This window comes from Neoarius graeffei, chromosome 22, assembly GCF_027579695.1.
Source record: "Neoarius graeffei isolate fNeoGra1 chromosome 22, fNeoGra1.pri, whole genome shotgun sequence".
Lineage (NCBI taxonomy): Eukaryota > Metazoa > Chordata > Actinopteri > Siluriformes > Ariidae > Neoarius > Neoarius graeffei.
Genome location: NC_083590.1, coordinates 43,382,156 through 43,405,568, shown reverse-complemented (window position 1 = coordinate 43,405,568; position 23,413 = coordinate 43,382,156). Strand labels below are relative to the sequence as shown.

The window sequence follows — 23,413 nt, the reverse complement described above, 5'->3', positions numbered from 1 at the left end:
GCAGGCTCAAATACAGATTATTTTAAAGGACACTTTTAACATCTCTTGAACCCTCAGGTTTCTGTTCTAGTGAACTTGAGATGCCTGCAGAGTTGAGCGGCGTGAGGGGTAAAAGCGTGAATTTCACGGCATCGATTCCTCCCTTGACTGCGGTCGAGACGGTTGCGTGGGCCTTCATCCCTCTAACCGGTCCCTCTGTTCCCATCTGCACGGCTACGAAGACGAACGCGAAGGTGTCCCAGGTGTACGAGGGCCGCGTGAAGTATTACAGGAGCGAGAACACGCTCGAGTTCAGCTCTCTCATTCCCACCGACGGAGGAACTTATAGTCTGACTATAGTCGACTCCGAACTGCGCCAGCTGGTGGGTCATACTTCGCTCCGAGTGCTGGGTACGTTACACCTACAGATTACTTCAGATTACTTATTTTACATTTTATTTTAAAAAGTTGAATATTTGTTTCCAGATATTTATCTCGTGGACAGGTTAATTCTCAGCTATTGCAAACTAGTGTATATTAGCTTACACTTAAATCTTATATATTATATCCTGTGCATAACCCAAATAAGGCACATGTTATTAACCCTTATAGACTCTATACACACTAACTGATAACTGCTGAGACAGAGTGGAATCAGTCCATTTGTAAACACTTCAGTTTAAATATACACCCACACTTCACCTAGACATATTTTAAATGATGTATGTAATTTTTGGGTAAGATGTAATAGGCTACGTGGTGGATTTTGCTTTAGAAATGTAAAAGCTATGCTGAAAACTCCTAAGATCGGAATTTGAAGGGTGTGGTCATTTTGAATGGCGTGCAGAAATAAAGTAATAAGCAGCGTCATGAGTGTGTGACTGGGACTGCAGTGAGATTTTCAACTCTTTTTCCCACTCTTTTTCTCTTGATCCAGACATATTTAGTGAATGAGACAGTTATGTTTTGATATGTAAAAATCTAGATCAGTCAAGTTTGAAAAGTAGACCAACTAACTGTGGTGCAAACATCCCCCCCCCCCCATTCAATGTTTTGAACATATCTAACCTCCTGTCCTGTCTGTCTTGTCACTCTCTTCTTTAACACATTCATGTGTCTCTCACAGAACCTGTGGCAGATGTGACTATCATCTCCAACCTCCCTGAAGCAGTGGAATTCAACAGCACTGTAATCCTCAACTGCTCTGCAAAAGGGTCTTCTCTCTCGTACAGTTGGATGAACAACTCTGCTCCCGTGGTGGTGGATGACAAGCATATAGTGCAGAAAGGCAACCAGCTCATCATTAATGAAATTTTTCGTACAGATCTCCTAGGCCCAATCTCGTGCAAAGCTGAGAACCAACTGGAATCTTCAACTAGTGATACTTTCAACCTCACCGTCAACTGTAAGTCCACAAAAATTGTACATAAGTGCACCTGACCATGCTGATTAGGATTAGCCCAAGGGAGACGCAACCACATATCGTAATGTGAATTGCCCTGTAGCTTAAAACTGCACTACAGTTATATTTATTCAAATTCATGTTAACAGTAATGTTTTTACCACAGTTTCAGCAACAAGCTTCCCTTAGCATTTTCTTAATGTTTACCTTGAATCTTTGTTTTGCTACAGCACGTGGCCTAACCTATAGATAAGCCGAAATCATCAGAAACAGAAATAAACTCTACATAATAAAATAGCATGTCTGTGTGGGTGTTAGCATAGAACCACTAATTACCTGTACTGTTAAATCTTAACTTACCACAGTTTACTCATCTATTTTTACACTTCTAGCTTCAATAAAGCAATAGTGTCAATTTGTTTAGCTCTGAGCTTTTCATTTGAACAATGCTCGGATTACAGTCTTTCAGAACTGTCAACAGTGCACGCAGCACTGTGGACATTGCGGCAATAGCACAAAGCCTGTGGAGGCTCCATGATGAGGTTATGGAATAATTGAGGTACATGGAAGTGTGTTTAGACCATGTTAATAATGCAAAGAAGTGTGCCTGGTGCAGTGGTATGTGTGTATGGCACATTAGTCAAAAGCCATCTTGGCTGGTTGTGGCCCCAGGTCTTCTGCTTTGATTTATCAGCAAAAGTGGTGTAAATGGTGGGCACATGGCAATTTACAATACACTTACTTTGTAAGTATGGATGCTCATTTACAGTGCTGGTTTAAATTGCAAATCAACTTGCAGTGTTTTCCACAAATAAATTATCCTTAGACAGTGTGGCCACATACAACCACCCACTTATTTTGTCCTATTGGCACAAAAAAAAAAAAAATCACAAAAATGTGATTTATTTCCAGTTTGGTAGTAACATAGTAAATTCAGCATGGGGTCAGGGGGAGTAGTAGAGAGGGAAAGAGAGAGAACTAAAAAGAGAAGGGAGGGGAGGGGCAGCATAGAGTAAGATGAGACAACATGACTGGTTGGGCAAACCAAGAGACAGCTCTCAGTTCCTCCATATGTCTCCAAAACAGCCCATTTCAGCTGGAGGCACCTGCTAACATAAGAGATGGAAAGAGAGAGCCAGCAAGAGCGACTTCCCTAATTTTATTTGGGTCAACTTCTAGGAGACACCTGCATACGACCTGTGTCTGGTGGAATGTCACCAACATGCTCTGGCTCCATAGTGTCAGAGTGCAGGCACTCATGGATGTACCGTATGTGCAGGGTAGAGCGGGGATGCAAAAGGGAAGCATAGCCAAATCGGTGAGCAAACTCAGTCAAAGCCAGGCAAGGTTCAGTCGATCGGCGAACAGAATATCAGAGAGAGGACAGAGGCAGATAACGGGAAAATGTAGCAAAAGTTCAATAACAGGAAAGCAGGTAGACTGGAAAGACAAAACGATACTTTGCACTGAAGGAGAGTGAGGGAGAGGCTTAAGTAGCATTGCTGATGACTATTAATGGGACAGCTGAAGTTAATAAGACGGAGATAGCGCTGTGAACCTTGGGCATTGTAGTCTTGGGAAGCCATGTTTATAGTTTACTTTTGCGTTCTGACTCACAACGCCATTAGTGACAGACCCTCCCCCCAGGAGCTCCCTCTAGGAGCTACGTTCTTCAAGAAGAACGTAGCTCCTAGAGGGACGCCCTAGAGGGACACCCTCTCCCTCTAGGTGCAGGTTTGTCAGGGTGCTGAGTGTGAAATTCTTGAGTTAGCAGGGGTTCGAAGATGTCCTTAGCCATTACCCAACTCCCTTCCTCTGGTCCACAGCCCTCCCATTCTACCCATTCTACTTGATGACCTCTTCTGGAGTCGAGAATTCTGTTTACCTGGTAGATAGGTTCTCCCTCAAGACTTAAGGGTTGTAATTCTGGGACAAGAGTATTTTCTGCCAGAGGACCTTGACTCGCTGGTTTCAGACATGACCCATGGAAGGTCGGGGAACTGCAGCAGTGAGGTGGAAGCTCCAGTCTGTATGAGACCTCATTGATGTGACATAAGATTTTGTATGGGCTGATGGAGTGCCTGGAGTTTCTTGCAAGAATTCAGTTCCCTTAAGTCACATGTGGAAACCCACACCCTGTCACCAGGTGAAAACTCAGGATTTTTTATACTTGGTGTTTACGGCTTCAATTCTTTGATGAATCTCCTCCCATATTGCTTAGCTCCTAGAAAACCAGTCCTCGACTGCCTGTATCTGTGCTGGAGTGTCATTCCACAGGAACAGGGGTGGATGGTAGCAGAGTATGCACTGGAACAGTGTTAACTGGGTAGCTGAGTGCTTGAGTGAGTTTTGTGCATACTCGGCCCACAGAATGAAATGTGACCAGTCTCCCTGATTCCTCATGCAAAAGATTCTCAGGAAATAGCCAATCTCTTGGTTAGCCCGCTTCACCTGGCCGTTGGATTGAGGGTGATAACCAGACATGAGGCTTACTGAGACACCCAGACGCTCCATAAAACAACTCCATAAATGTGAAATGAACTGTGGACCATGGTCACTGACAATATCTTCCAGGATACTAAAGTACCTAAACACATACTGGAACCGGAGTTCTGCTGTCTGAAACGCAGTAGGAATGCCTGGTAAGGGAATTGGCCTCAAAGCCTTGGAGAATTGGTCTATAGTCACTATGATGATTGTGTTACCCTGGGATGGTGGTAAGTCAGTTATGAAGTCTATGGCCAGGTAGGACCAAGGTCTCTGAGGTACAGGGAGGGGACATAGCTTACCAGAGAGAGGGGTTCGTGGGACCTTTGCTTGGGCATATTCAGAGCAAGAGGTGATAGTGTTTGATCTCGGTTCTCATGTTTCCCCACCAGTACTTACTTCTCAACATCTGATAAGTCCTTTGACTACTAGGATGTCCCAAAGCAGGAGATGCATGTGCCCATGTGATGAGTTTACCTCAAAGGGTTTTGGGGATGTATAGCAGTTCTGGTGGACAGTCCTTTGGGTGCCTTTGGGGTTGAGTTTCTGATCTCTTTATTTAGATCCCAAGTGATTGACTGCACGAAGTACTCTGGTGCAAGAACAGGATGTGGTTCAGTGTTATGAGGAGCAGAACTGGAGGTTCGGGATAGAGCATCAGCCTTTGTGTTTCTAGACCCTGGAGTAAGTTGAATCTGAAAAAGAGGGCCCATTGGGCCTGACGTGAGTTCAACCTCTCTTGCTTTCTTTAGGTATTGTAAGTTCTTGTGGTTCATCAAAATCACAAAGGGGTGTGTAGCTCCCTCTAGCCAGTGCCTCCATTCCTTGAAGGCAAGCTTAATGGCTAGTAACTCACAATTCCCGACGTCATAGTTCCTCTCCACAGATGAGAGCTTCTTTGAGAAAAATGCTACTGGGTGAAGCTTTGGTTTCTTGCTGAAACGCTGAGATGGCACCCCTCTAACTGCTGTTTCTGAGGCATCCACCTCAACAGTGAACGGTTAGGTGGGGTCAGGATGTTGCAGGATGGGGGCTGATGTGAATGCAGTTTTAAGTCAGCTGAAAGCTTCCTCCACTGCTGGGTTCCAGAGGAGACCTTTTGTAGCTTTTTTAAGCAGGGCAGTTAATGGAGTAGCGATGGTATTGAAACCTCTGATAAATTGTCTGTAGGAGTTCACAAAACCTAGAAAGAATTGGAGTTCCTTCACAGATGTAGGTACCAGTGGCGACTGGTGGTCATAAAAATAGGGGAGGACAGTGAGTGAATAGATAGGTGGATGGTTGAGAGAGAGAGGTTGGAAGTTGTGTGGGTGTTTACAACTGTTAGGGGGTTTGTATATTTTTAAAGATAAGCTCTGTTAAAAATGGGTTTTTTTGTTACTGCAAGAAATAAAAGTAAAATGTTTTTGAGGACACATCAGCATGGGAAATACCATGTAGTGTAATGCTTGTTGAATGAGCTATGTGAGGTGTGAATGGGTCAAATTTAAAACAGTAATTCATTTAAAGTAGTCAAGTCTGGGTGGCAAATTTGTCAATGACTTGCTCATACCACTGGGGATCTTGTTGAAGAGATTTAAGCATCCTCCTTTCAATTGACATGACTGCTAAACATTTCAACCTCTCTTGTCCTATTGTGTTTCTGGTGAAGATTTTTATGTGCTTTAGACATGAGAAGCTCCTCTCAACTCCTGCTGAGGTGGCACCAATGGTGGCAATCAGACACATGAGTCTATACACCTGAGACATTGCCTCATCAAGCCCATTTGACTTCATGAAGCTGATAGCCTCACACAGTTTTCGGGAAGAGTGGATCTCTGCATCACTGTAGAAATGCTGCAGTTCCACCTTCAGTTTGGCCTCATCAAAGAAATTCCCATAGGTCTCTGACAAGTTGGACAATGCACGAGAAGGGAATTCTGCTTTAAATGATTCAAATTTGTCAAAGTCTAACAGCTCCATGAAATGCAAACGGCCAAGCTGCTGGAAGCGCTGTGTGAGTTGGGCCTTGATGCTGTCATGCACTGAGTCATAGAGAGTTTTATAGACCTGGCGATGGTCTTGCTCACCCTGCCTTCTCTTTCTCCTGTGACCAAATTCGGGGTCTTCTGTGAGACTGGCAGCTTTGCTGTATGTTTTCTCAAAAGCCCTGTCTGACTTCAGCTCATTAAGCAACTGCATAAAGTTTTCTATGCGCTGTTTGCAGAAGGCAACATCCATGACTTTCTGTTGCAGTATGTTAAATAAAACGTCGGTCTGTGCAAACAGCTCCTCAAAAGTAAAAAGCAAGAACATGAACTCAAAGTCTTCCAATTTTGCCTTCAGGCCATCCGCCAATCGAGTTGTTTCATCATCCATAGAAGGATGTTCTAGAACGCGGGTAAACGTGTTAAGCAATTTTTCATGGTTACCTGCGACGGTATTCACGACCCTGGATGAGAAATTCCAACATGTTGGAGCGGTCTTTGGCATTCTCGCGCAATCAGATTCCTTAAGTAGTGCCACCCTCTTACTTGATTTGGAAAAGAATGACGTGAACCCACCCAGGTTTGCAAAAAAGACTCGTGCTTTGGGTATGGCCTTGATACCTTGACTAAGGACGAGATTCAGGCGGTGGGCGTGACAGTGAACAAAAGTTGCGGCTGGAGCAACCTCTCTCACTTTAGCCTGCAGTCCATTGAGAGCCGAGGCCATCACCGCAGCACCATCGTAAGTTTGTGCAACCAACTTCTCAGCGAAGTTGTAAGGGGACATCTCGGACTGCACAAACTGAAACAATGACTGCGCATCCCTCCCACTAGACACATCGAAAAAGCCCAGAAAACATTCCTGAATAATGCCCTGACTGTCCACGAACCTCGCGATAATTGAGAGCTGGGAATGACAGCTTATATCAGTGATTTCATCAATCTGCCATGAAAAAAACGGAGTCACATTTAATTCTTTCGATATTTCATGGCTGATTGACATGCCGATTGCACAGATCAAGTCGTTCTGGATCCCACAGGACATGCCACTAAAAACACCAGTAGACTGCAAGTGCTCTGCCAGCAAATTGTCATACCGTGCAATCAGTTCCGTCAGCTCCCTATAGTTTCCCTTGTTGTCTGAATTTGGCCCTTCATCCTGCCCCCTAAATGCCAGCTCCTGCATGCCCAAATACGCCACAGCATCAATCAGACGCCTCAGTGTATCTCTGTTGCGATGCACTTTAGCATTGTGCTGTGCCACCCTCGTCAACTGGCACACTGCCTAGCAATTTCAGGCGAATAGCTGCACCAACGTGTTCCTTGGTCTGGTCATGGCGGTTGGTGGCCCTGTCCAAATTTTTAATGTCATTAAATCCCTGCACAGACCATGTTTGGGATTTGCTACCCATCAACAGGCAAGGCCAGCAATACAGCTGTTTGGTTGTGACACTGCCTGTTAGCCATGGGTATCTCCGATACCATGAGGTGTTGGTGTTAAACACACTTAGCTTACCATTCGGTTTCTGAATGTTAAGTTGGGGAACTGGTCTCCCTTCGGTTTTGATTCTAACCTTCTCCTCATAACCCAGTGTTTGAAATGGCGTGTTTAACATCATGTACACTGTCACGTTCCTCCATCGCGTTTTATTAAGTTGATAAACTACAACAAAGCAATAGCCAACAATTAGTCAAATTCTCCGCTGTCCGCACTACTCAAAACGACACTACTCTAGCTCGGCAGTGACACTGACAGTAAGTATGCTATGATTTCAACCCGCCAACTCATCCCTTCATTCTGATTGGCTGCACTGACGAATGCAGCTCTGCTGATTGGCTGCTTGATGACAGGCAAATAGACCTGCCCAAACGGAGGAATCGCCTCCCTTTCGCCCATTCACTCCCACGTCAAAAGAGGAGCCCGCGAATCGCCCATGTTCTGAGCGCATACAATGGATGTCAATGAGGAGGTTAGGGAGGACGATATTTTGGTGAGTTTTTCTTCCATTTTTAATTGATAAAATATAGTTATTTCAACTGTTTTGACATGTTTTAAACGTTTGTCTATTAATTATATGCGTTTTTTTTTTAAACTAATGTGTCCTGGAAATTCTTTCTTTAAAATTTTAAGGGAGGATCTTCCTCCCTTTCCTCAATGGAGGAGTCGCCATTGGTAGGTACAGGCCAAGACGTGACAATGGATACTTTTGGAGGAGTCCATGCTAACTCCCTCTGCACTGATGATGTAACCCAAGAAAGAGATCTGATGTAAATGGAGCTCACATTTTTCAGCTTTGATGTAGAGGTGATTATCAAGTAGGCATTTTAGCATGGATCAGACACGTTCCGGGTGGCTTGATTCGTCTGGGAAGTAGATCAGAATACTGTCAATGTAGGCAATAACAAACCTCCCCAGTATGTCCCGGAGCATGTCATTGATCAGGCACTGGAAGACACCTGGGGCCGAAGAAAGGCCATAAGGCATGACCCGGTACTCAAAATGGCCAGCGGTGGTGCTAAAAGCTGTCTTCCATTCATCACCTTCTCAAATTCTGATAAGGTTGTATGCACTGTGCAGGTCAAGTTTTGAGTATCTCTGCTGAACGTAGTTGTTCTAACGCTGAAGGGACAAGTGGATACGGATACCTTACAGATACCTGATTAAGTCCTCTATAATCTATGCATGAACAAAGACCCCCTTCTTTCTTTTCCACAAAGAAAAGAAGCAGGTGACTTGGAGGGACGAGTATAACCTTGCTTGAGAGCCTCCTGAATTTACTCCTCCATTGCCACTTGTTCTTTCTGGGAAAGTAGGTAGATGCGGCTGTGAGGAGGTGGTGTATCTGGGAGAGGGTCAATGGCACAATCATAAGGGCGATGTGGAGGTAGGCCACAGGCCTACCCTTACTGAAGACCTCCTTCAGATCAGATACCCCTTTTCCACCAAATCAGTTCCAGGGCTGGTTCGGGGCCAGTGCTGGTGCTGGTTCACAACTCGTTCAACTTGCGAGCCGGCTGAGAACCAGTTTGCTTTTCCATAGCTCGGGGTGCTAAGGGGAGCCATGTCAGTTACGTCGCTGTATACATCAGTTACGTCGCTGCATTTGCATAAACCTTGGCGTGAACATCGAAGTAACAACAACACGGAGAAGAAGAAGCAGCAACAACAATAATGGATGACTTCGCGTTTGTACAGCTGCTGCTTCTCGTCGCTTAAAAATGGCGACCTTTCGCTGTCTTTCTATTGTTGTTGGTCTTAACAACTCTGCCCCCCCCCGCTGACGTAAGCGGTTCTTTTCTCTGGCCCAGCAAAGAGTTGGTGCTAGCCTGGAACTGGTTTTTCTGGCCCCAGAGCCAGTTCTTTGTCGGTGGAAACAGAAAACCCGGTTCCAAACTAAGCACTGGCCCTGAACCAGCCCTGGAACTGCTTTGGTGGAAAAGGGGCAAAAGTGGCACTCTGGCATGTTGTCTAGTCAGGTTGAGGACTTTCTACTGAGGTTGAGGATGTGACAAACAGTTCTGGAAGCATGTGGAGGACCATTGGAGGATTTCTTTGTGTTGCCATGAAATCAGAGGATTGTGGAACTGTAACCAAGGATAACCCAGGATGATTTCGTGATTCACCATAAAAGTCACAAACAGTGAAATGAGTTCAGAATGTAGAGCTCTTACTTGGATGCAAACTGGAGTGGTCCTAGTGGTGAGGAGACCATCTCCTATGGGTTCTCCATCGATTGGTCCTGATGCTGAGTGGACTTTGCAGAGGGGTTGTGGACAGGTTGAACTCCTGGATGATGGAGTTGTCAATGAACTTCCCCTCTGCCCCTGAGTCAACAAATGCAGACAATACATGGGTTGAAGCTGGCAGTTTCAAAAAGACAAGTACTTTTGATTGTGAGTTCTACAAGGAAATTTAACTCATTGCATCAGGAACAGGTTCAGGGTTATTACGATTTCTAGTGGAACGGACAAGACACTGAGAAATATGATGGTTGGACCTCCCACAGTAAAAGCATGCAAAAGACACTCATGTCGTCTTCTCTCTCATTCAGAGTGCCTCACTCTGGTTTGGGAAACCTCCATGGGTGAGGACACGTCCATAGACTGAGTTGGTCTGATGTCCTCCTTGAGAGAGGGAACGGCTGGTAAGTAGGTGATCCAGGCAAATTGCAAGATCTATGAGGGTGTCCAATGTAAGTTCATCTCTGCAAGCCATTTCACTCTGAATCTTGGGACATAAACCTTGATGGAACACTTTCAACGCTGGCTCATTCCATCTGCTAGTGGCTGCAAGAGTTCTGAAGTCGAGCGCATATTCGGCTACTCTTCTTGTTCCTTGTGTGATGGTGACTAGGCTCTTGCAGACTTCGATCCCCAGTACCTCATGGTGTGAGGCAAGGCTGTGTGCTGGCACCAGTGCTCTTTTATGCTATACTTGGCAGCAGTACTGAAGGTCATGTTTCCGGACAACTGAGACCCCTCCTGATGTGTATCTCCGGACATGTACAGATGGAAAGCTATTCAGCCTCTCTCGACTGCGTGCAAAGAGTAAATGCTATGAGCTAGTTGTGTGTAATCTTCTATATGCTGACAACACCGCTCTTGTAGCACAATCCCGTGAAGAGCTTCAGGCAATGCTGGACTGCTTGCGGTGGCATCGACAACCTTTGGTCTAAGTATCAATACTGGAAAGACAAAAGTGCTGTACCAACCACCTCCTGGTGTTTTTTGTATGAACATCCTGTAGTGCATATAAATGGTGAGATTGTTGAATCGGTGAGAGTTTACATATCTTGGAAGTGTTATTTCTGCAGGCAACTCAATTGACCGAGAGACCTCGCAGGAATACAGGGCACCAGCGCAGCATACGGATCCCTGCAGAAGTGGAAGGGCATTAAACTGGAGACAAAATGTAAATTTATATTGTGTCTTTTGTACTACCATGCCTTCTGTACTCAGCTGGAAGTATACCTTATATCGTCAGAATCTGAATAAGCTCAGTACCGTGCAACTGCAACATCTCTAAAGAATTATGGGCATGAAATCGTGGCAGCACATTCCTAATACGGGAATGTTAAACTATGCCGGCATGAGAAGTGTAGATGCAATCCTCACACAGTCACAACTACGCTGGGCCGGTCACATCCTCCGTATGCCAATTGAACAACTTTCACGAAACATTTTCTACAGTGAACTCGGAGACGGAACATGCCCAATTGGAAGGCCAAAACTGCGATATAAAGACATGCTGAAAGCAAACATCAGGCGCATCGATGAGCAGTTAGTCAACAACTGGGAAGAGGCAGTAATGGACCGACGGCGTTGGTATGGCATCATGAAATCTGCCGTGGAGACAACGGACAAGCACCGGTAAGCAAAATACAAGCAACAAAGTGCAGAAAGCCGTGCCAAATGGACACTCCTCCAGTCATAGTCGGCAACAACTGACTGCCGGAGAGGGAAATAGCTAGATTGTTTTTCATTATGACAACAGGCATGAGACAAATTTTATAAATTGTGGTAGTGTGTTGGGGGTGAATGGACAGTGGAAGAAACTCATTATAAATGGACATTCAAGCACAATTAAAAATAGTAAGATACCGTAATAGAAAATAAGCTAAAATAGAATAAGGCAGATAAAATTAAAGAATAAAAGTTACAGTGCACAGTGAGGCATTAATCAAAAGCCTCAAATTTAATTTAAAAGAAGTATTCAGCCTTCATTTAAAAGTACTGAAAGATGCAGCAGACACAAAGTATTTATTAATTGGGGAAATACGCTCCGTATAATATGTGCTTATTACAAAAATACATCCATTTTACCAATAAGCTTACTATATAGTCCTTTTAAATAGAATCCCCTAGATAGTGAGTAGTGAATGAGGTGATTTCGGACACAGCTAGAGACTTTTTGAAGTATTCTGTCAGGTATGCGGTGGTAGACTGGTCTAAGTACAGGAAGTGTGTTTTTATTAGCAGGCGTAATATTTACAAAAACAAAACACAAATGAAATTGAAAGCAGAGCCACAAATGTGACTGTGATAATGATAATACTTCACAACGCCTCTGTGTCCTTGAATGCGCATGCTGATTGTGCTCAAATTGGCATCAGCTGTTTCCTATAATGACTGCGTCCCAAGCACATGCACAACGTGTTCCAAGGGATCCCCGGATATAAATGCACTTTTTAAGCCTCGGTGAAGGTTAGGCTCTGCCAAGCCGCTGTGTTGAGGCTCATGCTCACTGTATAAGACTGAGCACCTTGCTGCAGTTGTGAAATGATTTTTAAATTCTTATCTTTGTGGAAATAAAGTGAGCATACAACAGGGTTTTTGATTTCTCCAACACTGTGTCCCACTGTATGGGTTTATTTATTTATTTATTTTTCCCCTCTCTCCCCCCCCCCCCCCATTTTTCCCTTCTATGTTTGTTTAGAAATTTCTCCATTCCCCCCCCCACCCCCACCTTGATGAATTACTTTTGGAAATTAAAAAAAATCTGATGTCTGTTTTTTGTTCAAAATGATTTGTACATCCAAAAACACAAAACCTTTCCATACTGATCAATAACAACTAACTCAACTCATCTGAATGAAGCATGACAAGCGTGCCCCCTCTCATGGCAGTGTAGTTACCATTGCTATGGGGTCACATGATGGTGCAAAGCCTCTATATAGGTAGGTCAAGCTCAACAAAAATCAGGAATGCCTGAAAAAAAAGGGGGAGGAGAAGAGAAGGGGAGAGCATGTAACATGGTAAAATCAGTGGTAATGAAGTAGTAATATGCTAATTTTTTTATAATATACTAAAATTATTTTATAATGTTTAGTGTGCTACTAGACTGCACTGAGGTGGTTCTTTATTGCAATCTATTGATTATACTTGTTCTTTCATCCAGGACTGTTCTGCTGTCCTGCCAATTTAGTGTGCACTTTTCTGTGAATTTATTGACCTGAGTATTTATTGTAAATTTTTTGCATTCGTCTTGTACTGTTATGAATTTGTTCTTTATATAGTTCTGTGTACCATGATATTGCATTGTGTTGCACTGTGGTCCTGAAGAAATTCTACTTCATTCCAGTGTATACAAACCAGTGTTCTAGTTGAGTCACTAAACCTCAAGTCCAGTCTCGAGTCCCCAGTGTTCAAGTCAGGTCCAGGTCATTCAAGAAAATTTCGAGTCGAGTCCACTATTGATCTGAGTCAAGTCCAAGAACAAGACTCCAACCACACCATTTGATGATGGCTGTTGCTGCCTTTATGTGAAACAGTTTCTGCTACTATGTTGGACTAACGTTACTGCTTGGCTGCCCCATTTTAGTTAATAGGCTACATATATAAGAAGTTTGTTCATCCCTCAGCAAGCCCTGTTATCAACAGGGCAAATAACATGAGAGAGAGCGTGAACACGAGCTAGTTAATTGGTCAGCAAGCAAGCCCCGCTATCAACAGAGCAATGAACGTCGCATGTTACTCACTTCTCTGGGTGTAGTCTTGCCAAATGACAATTGAAGTTTGAGGTTGTCCCAGTCATCTCCTCAATAGTTCTTCAATATATGGAACACACAGCAGTGCATTTTCTCCCCCCCCCCCCCCCACACACACACACACACACACTGCACGAGAAGTCTGTATATGCAAAGCGGACAATCCTAGGGGCATTCTCTCCAGGCATTTTAGTGCCATTAACATTAGTTTGTTCCTGAACATGACGTATGAACAGGTGAATATGTATTCTCTTGCATGAAATCCATATAAAAATTAATGTGGATATAAATATCTTATGCCAAATTATGATGGCATGTTACAAAAAATAAAGAAAAAAAATCCAAGTCCTCGGCTCCAATTTACGAGTCTGAATGCAGCTAATGTACAGGTCCAAGTCATCAGCGCTCAAGTCCAATTCAAGTCATGAGTCCTTAAAATCAGGGGACACAAGTTGGACTCGAGTCTGAGTCCTGGACTCGAGTACTACAAGCCTGATACAAACTATATAGAAGAATGATGATGAAACCCACCCAGTTCAAAGATGTGCAAATTAGGTATAATACCAAGCCAGTGCATACTTAATGCTGGTCCCAAGCCCAGATAGAATGGGGAGGGTTGCATCAGGAAGGGTGTAAAAACCTACAGTGGTGCTTGAAAGTTTGTGAGCCCTTTAGAATTTTCTATATTTCTGCATAAATATGACCTAAAACCTCATCAGATTTTCACATAAGTCCTAAAAGTAGATAAAGAGAACCCAGTTAAACAAATGAGACAAAAATATTATACTTGGTCATTTATTTACTGAGCAAAATGATCCAAAATTACATATCTGTGAGTGGCAAAAGTATGTGAACCCCTAGGATTAGCAGTTAATTTGAAGGTGAAATTAGTGTCAGGTGTTTTCAATCAATGGGATGACAATCTGGTGTGAGTGGGCACCCTGTTTTATTTAAAGAACAGGGATCTATCAAAGTCTGATCTTCACAACACATGTTTGTGGAAGTGTATCATGGCACGAACAAAGGAGATTTCTGAGGACTTCAGAAAATAAAGCATTGTTGATGCTCATCAGGAAAATGGAGGAAATTCAAGACTATTGTGACCCTCCCCAGGAGTGGTCGACCAACTCCAAGAGCAAGGCATGTAATAGTCAGCGAGGTCACAAAGGACTCCAGAATAACTTCTAAGCAACTGAAGGCCTCTCTCACTTTAGCCAATGTTAATGTTCATGAGTCCATTATCAGGAGAACACTGAACAACCATGGTGTGCATGGCAGGGTTGCAAGGAGAAAGCCACTGGTCTCCAAAAAGAACATTGCTGCTCATCTGCAGTTTACTAAAGATCACGTGGACAAGCCAGAAGGCTATTGGAAAAATGTTTTGTGGACAGATGAGACCAAAATAGAACTTTTTGGTTTAAATGAGAAGCGTTATGTTTGGAGAAAGGAAAACACTGCATTCCAGCATAAGAACCTTCTCCCATCTGTGAAACATGGTGGTGGTAGTATCATGGTTTGGGCTGGTTTTGCTGCATCTGGGCCAGGACAGCTTGCCATCACTGATGGAACAATGAATTCTGAATTATACCAGCGAATTCTAAAGGAAAATGTCAGGACATCTGTCCATGAACTGAATCTCAAGAGAAGGTGGGTCATGCAGCAATACAATGACCCTAAGCACACAAGTCGTTCTACCAAAGAATGGTTAAAGAAGAATAAAGTGAATGTTTTGGAATGGCCAAGTCAAAGTCCTGACCTTAATCCAAACAAAATGTTGTGGAAGGACCTGAAGCGAGTAGTTCATGTGAGGAAACCCACCAACATCCCAGAGTTGAAGCTGTTCTGTACGAAGGAATTGGCTAAAATTCCTCCAAGCCAGTGTGCAGGACTGATCAACAGTTACCAGAAACGTTTAGTTGCAGTTATTGCTGCACAAGCGGGTCACACCAGATACCGAAAACAAAGTTTCACATACTTTTGCCACTCACAGATATGTAATATTGGATCATTTTCCTCAATAAATCAGTGACAAAGTATAATAATTTGTCTCATTTGTTTAACTGGGTTCTCTTTATCTACTTTTAGGACTTGTGTGAAAATCTGATGTTTTAGATCATTTATGCAGAAATACAGAAAATTCTAAAGTGTTCACAAACTTTCAAGCACCACTGTATGCTAAATCAAATACAATCCTGATTCCAAAAAAGTTGGGACAAAGTACAAATTGTAAATAAAAATGGAATGCAATGATGTGGAAGTTTCAAAATTCCATATTTTATTTAGAATAGAACATAGATGACATATCAAATGTTTAAACTGAGAAAATGTATAATTTAAAGAGAAAAATTGGGTGATTTTAAATTTCATGACAACAACACATCTCAAAGTTAGGACAAGGCCATGTTTACCACTGTGAGAGATCCCCTTTTCTCTTTACAACAGTCTGTAAACGTCTGGGGACTGAGGAGACAAGTTGCTCAAGTTTAGGGATAGGAATGTTAACCCATTCTTGTCTAATGTAGGATTCTCGTTGCTCAACTGTCTTAGGTCTTTTTTTTGTCGTATCGTCTGTTTTATGATGCGCCAAATGTTTTCTATGGGTGAAAGATCTGGACTGCAGGCTGGCCAGTTCAGTACCCGGACCCTTCTTCTACGCAGCCATGATGCTGTAATTGATGCAGTATGTGGTTTGGCATTGACATGTTGAAAAATGCAAGGTCTTTCCTGAAAGAGACGTCGTCTGGATGGGAGCATATGTTGCTCTAGAACCTGGATATACCTTTCAGCATTGATGGTGTCTTTCCAGATGTGTAAGCTGCCCATGCCACACGCACTAATGCAACCCCATACCATCAGAGATGCAGGCTTCTGAACTGAGCACTGATAACTTGGGTCGTCCTTCTCCTCTTTAGTCCGAATGACACGGCGTCCCTGATTTCTATAAAGAACTTCAAATTTTGATTCGTCTAACCACAGAACAGTTTAAATGAGCCTTGGCCCAGAGAAGACGTCTGCGCTTCTGGATCATGTTTAGATACAGCTTCTTCTTTGAACTATAGAGTTTTAGCTGACAACGGCGGATGACACAGCGAATTGTGTTCACAGATAATATTCTCTGGAAATATTCCTGAGCCCATTTTGTGACTTCCAATACAGAAGCATGCCTGTATGTGATGCAGTGCCGTCTAAGGGCCCAAAGATCACGGGCACCCAGTATGGTTTTCCGGCCTTGACCCTTACGCACAGAGACTCACAAAGCATGAACTAGTTTTTCTGCGTCATGTAGTGACATTAAATTTCTTATCTTAGCAATATTTCTGAGATGAAAGAAAGCTATCTGGGTAATGTTATCAGTGTGAGTTTTGAATGAAAGACTGGGGTCAATAATCACCCCGAGGTCTTTTACTGCTGCACGTGAAGAAACAGAAAGGCCATCCAGAGTTACTGTGTAATCAGAAAACTTACTTCTAGCTGTATGTGGTCCTAGTACAAGGACTTCAGTCTTGTCAGAGTTAAGCAGAAGGAAATTAATAAGCATCCAGTGTCTAATGTCCTTAACACATTCCTCAATTCTATTAAGCTGGTGTCTCTCATCAGGTTTTGCAGAAACATACAACTGTGTGTCATCAGCATAACAGTGGAAACTAATACAATGTTTACGAATAATATCACCCAGAGGTAACTTATATAAAGAAAAAAGCAGTGGACCCAAGACAGAACCTTGTGGAACACAAAACTTTTACCTCAGTACGTCTAGAAATATCACCATTTTTTATCAACATACTGATAACGATCAGTTAAATAAGAGCTGAGCCAGGAGAGGGCCGTTCCCTTAACTCCCACAACCTTTTCTAGTCTATCCAGAAGAATGGAATGATCAATGGTATCAAATGCTGCACAAGCAACACAAGTAGCGAGACACAGCCCTGATCAGACGCCAACAGTAGGTCGTTTACTACTTTAATCCTGACTGATGCATTTCATGCACTGTAGATGATGGAAAGAGTTCAAACTCTTTGCAACTTTACACTGTTGAACTCCTTTCTGATATTGCTCCACTATTTGTCAGCGCAGAATTAGGGGGATTGGTGATCTTCCATTCTTTACTTCTGAGAGCTGCTGCCACTCCAAGATGCTCTTTTTATACCCAGTCGTGTTAATGACCTATTACCAATTGACCTAATGAGTTGCAATTTGGTCGTCCAGCTGTTCCTTTTTTTGTACCTTTAACTTTTCCAGCCTCTTATTGCCCTTGTCCCAACTTTTTTGAGATGTGTTGCTGTCATGAAATTTCCAATGAGCCAATATTTAGCATGGAATTTCAAAATGTCTCACTTTCGACATTTGATATGTTGTCTATGTTCTATTGTGAATACAATATCAGTTTTTGAGATTTGTAAATTATTGTATTCCATTCTGTTTTTATTTACAATTTGTACTTTGTCCCAACTTTTTTGGTATCGGGGTTGTATATGGATCCTAAATTGGGAGGGATGATCCATTATGACAACCCCTAATGGAAGTGGCCAAAAGATGATGATGAAACCCACTAACTTGCATTATTGAAAGCATAATGCATCCTGCTCCCTATATAGCTATTTTAATGTACTTACACAGCACATTTTTAAGCAGCAAAATGTGAATGAATGATTAAACATAATTCAAATCTCTATGACGTGGTGACTTCTTGAATGATTGATTTTTAACCACATACTTTTTATAAAATGACCTGTATTTGACTTATTTAGTAAGGAGAGGCACACACTTATCTTTATCAGGAGGTAAAAACACCGAAAAAAAGGTTACTGTTAAATTTGCATCTCTGCTTATATAAGCGGCTTTTATTCCAGCATAAGAGGCATGGCTCCTTATAGCAGCATTCATTTAAGAATTTCAGACTGATAATGTCATGGTTGGGAGGCATGATTTCTGTTTGTTTGCATTACTGCAAAAGCAGCATTGCTGCTGAGGTTAGTGGACCAGACAAACCTTACTAATTAGAAGGAGAAGCAATGCATATTTATCAATCATATGTCCAGGATCTGTATGGAGCACCACATTTTAAATAATTTTGTTGAAGCTGGAGCACTATGATTTAATATAGAAATACAGACCACTGAATGTGGTGTTTTGCATTAGTATTTGGGTCTAGAATTGAAATGCAATTTACTGTGGTGGTTTTTTTTTTTTTTTTTGCTTGTTTTTCTTTTTAATTATTTAAAAAAAATTTTAACATAACCATTTGACTTTACACAAGATGTCTAACATGTGAAGGTATACATTTTTATGGTGATGCAAAGGTTTAGCAATAAAGCAGTTTTCTGGAATACATCTCTGTCTGCTTTGGATGTTTTTGCTCAAGCATCTTAGCAAAATTGCTCAAATTATGTCGGTTTGGAAAGAGGCTGTTGATTTTAATAGCAATTTTCAAGTCTTGCGAAAGATTCTCAGTTAGATTGAGGTCTGGACTTGACAAACATTTATAATACATTTTAATGTTCTTAGTTTTGACTCACTTCAGTGTAGCTATACAAGCTACCGTAATGCTACCACCACCATGATTTTCTCGGGATGGTGTACTCGGTGTGATGAGCAGTGTTGGGTTCCAACAAATGTAGTGCTTTGTGCTAAAGCCCAAATATTCAATTTTGGTCTCATCAGTCTAATGAACCTTTTTTCTTTTGAACAAGTGATTTGAACATGGCTTCTTCTTGCCAATCTTTCATCCAGCTCATTTCGAGCTCAAACCCTGATACTGGGGTAGAACTGTGTTTTGGACTTGTTTTTAATAGCTAATTGCTCATCATGATGCTGTTTAAGTGCAGGCAGGGCATGTTTAGCAGCAGTCTGTAGTGGGAGTGTGATGTGCACAGAGAAACCGACACTGATTTTCCCAGTTATGTTAATGAACTGTCTCTCACAGTAGTGCGAGTGTGTGTGTGTGTGTGTGTGTGTGTGTGTGTGTGTGTGTGTGTGTGTGTGTGTGAGAGAGAGAGAGAGAATATGAGCCTCCTAATACACAGCAGCTGAAAACCCCAAGTTTGTGAAGCGAGAAGTTCTTTTTTCATTTTCATATTTGCTATGGCATGAGCTTCATAGATGAGCTTAATAAAGCTCCTCTGAGAAACCATTGTGTTCCTGAGAAGTGTCAGTCATCTTTGTTACAGTATGTTCTTTAACAAACACCAGGGCCATCCAAAAACGGATGTAATTATGAGATCATGTAACACTTTAATCGCACACAAATCGACTCCATACAACTAATTAGGTTACTTCTGATGGAAGTCAGATGGATTTCACAACAGCAGGAATATTTGTACAATTTAACATTTTTGTGAATACACCCCATATATGAAATTTTTTTAAATTGATTTATCCAATTATTTTTTATATGTATCTGCAATACAACATTACTGACATTCATGAGACAAACTAACACACAGAGAGAGGTCTGGTTCTTGGCACTTTTTTGGGGGGGGGGGCAGCTACACCCCCAATTCCCAAAAAGTGGGGACACTGTTTAAAACAAACAAAATCAGAATATGAAGATTTGCAAATCAAGGAAACCATGTATTTCATTGAAAATGGTGCAAAGGTATCAAATGTTGAAACTGAGAAATATTGTTTTTTGAAAAATATATGCTTGATTTTGAATTTGATGTTAGCAACACATTTCAGAAAAGTTGGGACGGGGATAACAAAAGACCTGAAAAAGTTGTGTAATGCTCAAAACAAAACAAAAAAAACCTTATTTTGGTTAATTGGCAACAGGTCTAAAAAAGAGCATCCCAGAGAGGCAGAGTCTCTCAGAAGTGAAGATGGGGAGAGAGTCACTGCTCTGTGAAAGACTGTGTGGGCAAATAGTGCAACAATTTAAGAATAACGTTGCTCAATGCAAAATTGCAAAGAATTTGGGGATCACCTCATCCGTGGTACATAATATCATTAAAAGATTCAGAGAAGCTGGAGAAATCTTTGTATGCAAGAGAGAAGGCTGAAAACTGATATTGGATGCCTGTGATCTCCAGGTCCTCAGGCAACACTGCATTAAAAGCAGACACGTTTTTGTAGTGGAAATCACTGTATGGGCTCAGAAACACTTCAGAAAACCATTGTCTGTGAAAACGGGTTATTACCGCATCCACAAATGCAAGTTAAAACCATATTTAAACAATATCCAGAAACGCCACCACCTTCTCTGAGCCTGAGCTCATTTACGATGGACTGAGGTAAAGTAGAAAATTGTTCTAAGGTCTGACGAATCAAAAATGGAAATTTTTTTTTTTTTAGAAATCATGGACCCCATGTCCTCCAGGCTAAAGAAGAGAAGGACCATTCAGCTTATCAGTGCACAGTTCAAAATCCAGCATCTGTGATTGGTATGAGGGTGCATTCATGCACATGACATGGGTAGCTTGTACATCTGGGAAGGCATCATTAATGCTGATTTGATATATATTTCAGAGCAATATGCTGCCATCCAGGCAAAATCTTTTTTCAGGGAAGGCCTTCTTTCTTTCATTCAGGAAGACAACGCCAAACCACTTTCTGCACACATTTACTACGGAGCCATGCAGTTTTAAAGAGTCCAGGTGCTAAACTGGCCTGCTTGCAGTCCAGACCTGTCTCCTATTTAAAACATTTGGTGCATTATGAAACACAAAATACAACAAAGGAGACCCTGAACTGTTGAGCAACAGAAATTGTCTATCAGGCAAGAATGGGACAACATTTCTCCTTCAACACTGTAGCAATTGGTCTCCTTAGTTCCCAAACGTTTATGGAGTGTTATTAAAAGTAGAGGTGATCTGTTCTATGACCATTCTATTCTCGATGTTCTATCTTAATGTACACTATCTTGTCATGTCATATTCTATTCTCTTCTATTGTATTCTATTCTATTTATCCTGGGTATGACTTCAACCAGTAGTGAGTCTCAGGTTCGGGAGGACTTGAGTATTGGGGAAAGTGGAGTTACCCTTTAACCGTTGCTCCCAGGTCCTCTCTGACCCAAAGTGGTAACACCTGCCTGGGTTCCAGCTATGGGTTAAATAGTATATCACCAAGAAGGTGCTGGCAGCAGGGCACTTTTTGGTGCAATGTGGCAGATGAACCCAACAAGGGCAATGGCACATCACCAGATGGCATGTGGAAGAGCCACTCAAATGGCCAATGGATGGCATCACTCGGCAAGTCAGTTGTCACTGCAGGGCAACTTCCATACCCGTCAGGTCTGTGGCACTTTTGTGCACTGCTTGGCATCAGGTCTGGAGGTCCAGAGAGACAACATGATGGTGTCACAACATTGTTTGTCTTACCTTACTGTGCAAGGTGCTTCATTAGGAGAGGAGAATAGTATGCGAGAGCTCTTGAGGCCAGACAGTCCATGACGGCTCAGCCGGGCCACTGTGGGCGACTCTGTTGCTCTGGTGCAGGCCTCGTGGCCCATCTGCATTTCTGTACATCCTAATGACGCAGTTGTCATCGCAGACGACGATGAAAAGTAGAGGTGATTCAACACAGTTGTAAACATGCACCTGTCCCAACTTTTTTGAAACGTGTTGCTGACATCAAATTAAAAATGAGCATATATTTTTCAAACAATAAAATTTCTCAATTTCAACATTTTGATATGTTGTCTTTGTACTATATTTAATGAAATATATGGTTTCCATTATTTTGCAAATTGTCATTCTGTTTTTATTTATAGTTTACCCAGCATCCCAACTTTTGGGATTTGGGGTTGTATATGCATTTAGTTAATCATACCTGAATTTCAAGCCCTAATTTTGTTAAATTTGGACCAGACTAATTCAATATATAGGTTTACTGAAACACACTGATGCTCAGTTATTTGTTTGCAGTGTATGCATGCAACGTGAATCTTCAATTTGTGGAAATGATGCCTCAGAAGCTTTGGGGTTTGAGAACTAAAAGCAGGATAGTGACTGGATTGTTTGGCACACAGGATATTAAAAAGCTGCTAAAAATTTTAAATAATGTAGTGTTGTGCTAATGACCCAAAGAACATCACTTGTAACTACTTACAAGCTAATTCATTCAGAGAGTTTCACGACTCGCTATCCAAGACTGTATAATGCACATGTCCATTGAGTTAAGATAATCAGCATTAACCAATTAGCATGTAAGCATGGCTGATTAGCAGGGGTGAAAGTAAGCCGGTCCTGGCCGGTCCAGCGTACCACTAAAAGATTTGGCCGTACCGGAAAGAAAAATATACGGTCTCTGAAAAAAAATGCACTTTCAGCATAACTCGCCTGCTAACGTCAATTTACCAAAAGCAACACGTTTTCCTCAATATACATTGCATATAACTCGTTCTGACCTGTCTCTGAATTATGTCTGAAGTGAATTCCTTCTGTGTTTCACTCGACAGATGACGTGCGAGATAGTGCGCAGAGCCCACTGCTTAACCATCTTGCGCCAACATGCGTAGCTGGTATCCAAAGTGTTTTAGTAGACAGACGTTTGTTGCGAAGTCTTCCAAATAAAAACAACACACATGTTGATGTTTCAATATTCCATTATGTGTGCAGTGTTTCGCTGGACAAACAACAAGCGAGCTACAGCGCGCGTACGGCTTAACCAGATCTTGTGCTATAACGTGCGCAGCTGGTAATCAAAGTGTTTTAGCAGACAGACGTTAGTTGCAAAGTCTCCCAAATAAAAAGGCATATAAAGAAACATGTTAATGTTTCATGATAGGCTATTTGAAAATTACTTTGATCAGAATTCCTAAATCGAGTGGAAGTTGGGGCAAAGATTCTAGATTACTGTCTGGTTGGCACGAGCAAAGTAACTAGGCTACCAATGCATGGCATGCGCACTGAGAACGCACGCACTTACTGTAGAATGCACGCACTTTCTCAAACGTTCCGACACGTCCGTGGGAAAATACAAAGAATCCAAAAAAACACCAACAGAAAACCACAACGATATATTTGATAAGGAAGAGAGAACAACTTTTACCTAAAAACTTTCACTTTTCTGTTCTGTTACTGTTCTGTGTCCAATGTCCAAAATGAAAAGTTAGTTTTCAACTGTTCAGCTAAAAAAAAGTTATTAAAACG

The 23,413-nt window shown here is 42.1% G+C and overlaps 1 protein-coding gene across 1 annotated transcript in view; it reads left to right on the top strand.

Annotated features, from left to right (window-relative positions):
• The window catches only part of si:ch211-264f5.6 (carcinoembryonic antigen-related cell adhesion molecule 20), a 68,156-nt gene that overhangs the window by 534 nt on the left and 44,209 nt on the right, over window positions 1-23,413 (top strand). Inside the window, exons 2-3 of the mRNA XM_060904825.1 lie at window positions 58-390; window positions 1,106-1,384. Coding sequence (XP_060760808.1) covers window positions 58-390; window positions 1,106-1,384 — 612 coding nt within the window. The remainder of the gene's footprint in view (window positions 1-57; window positions 391-1,105; window positions 1,385-23,413) is intronic.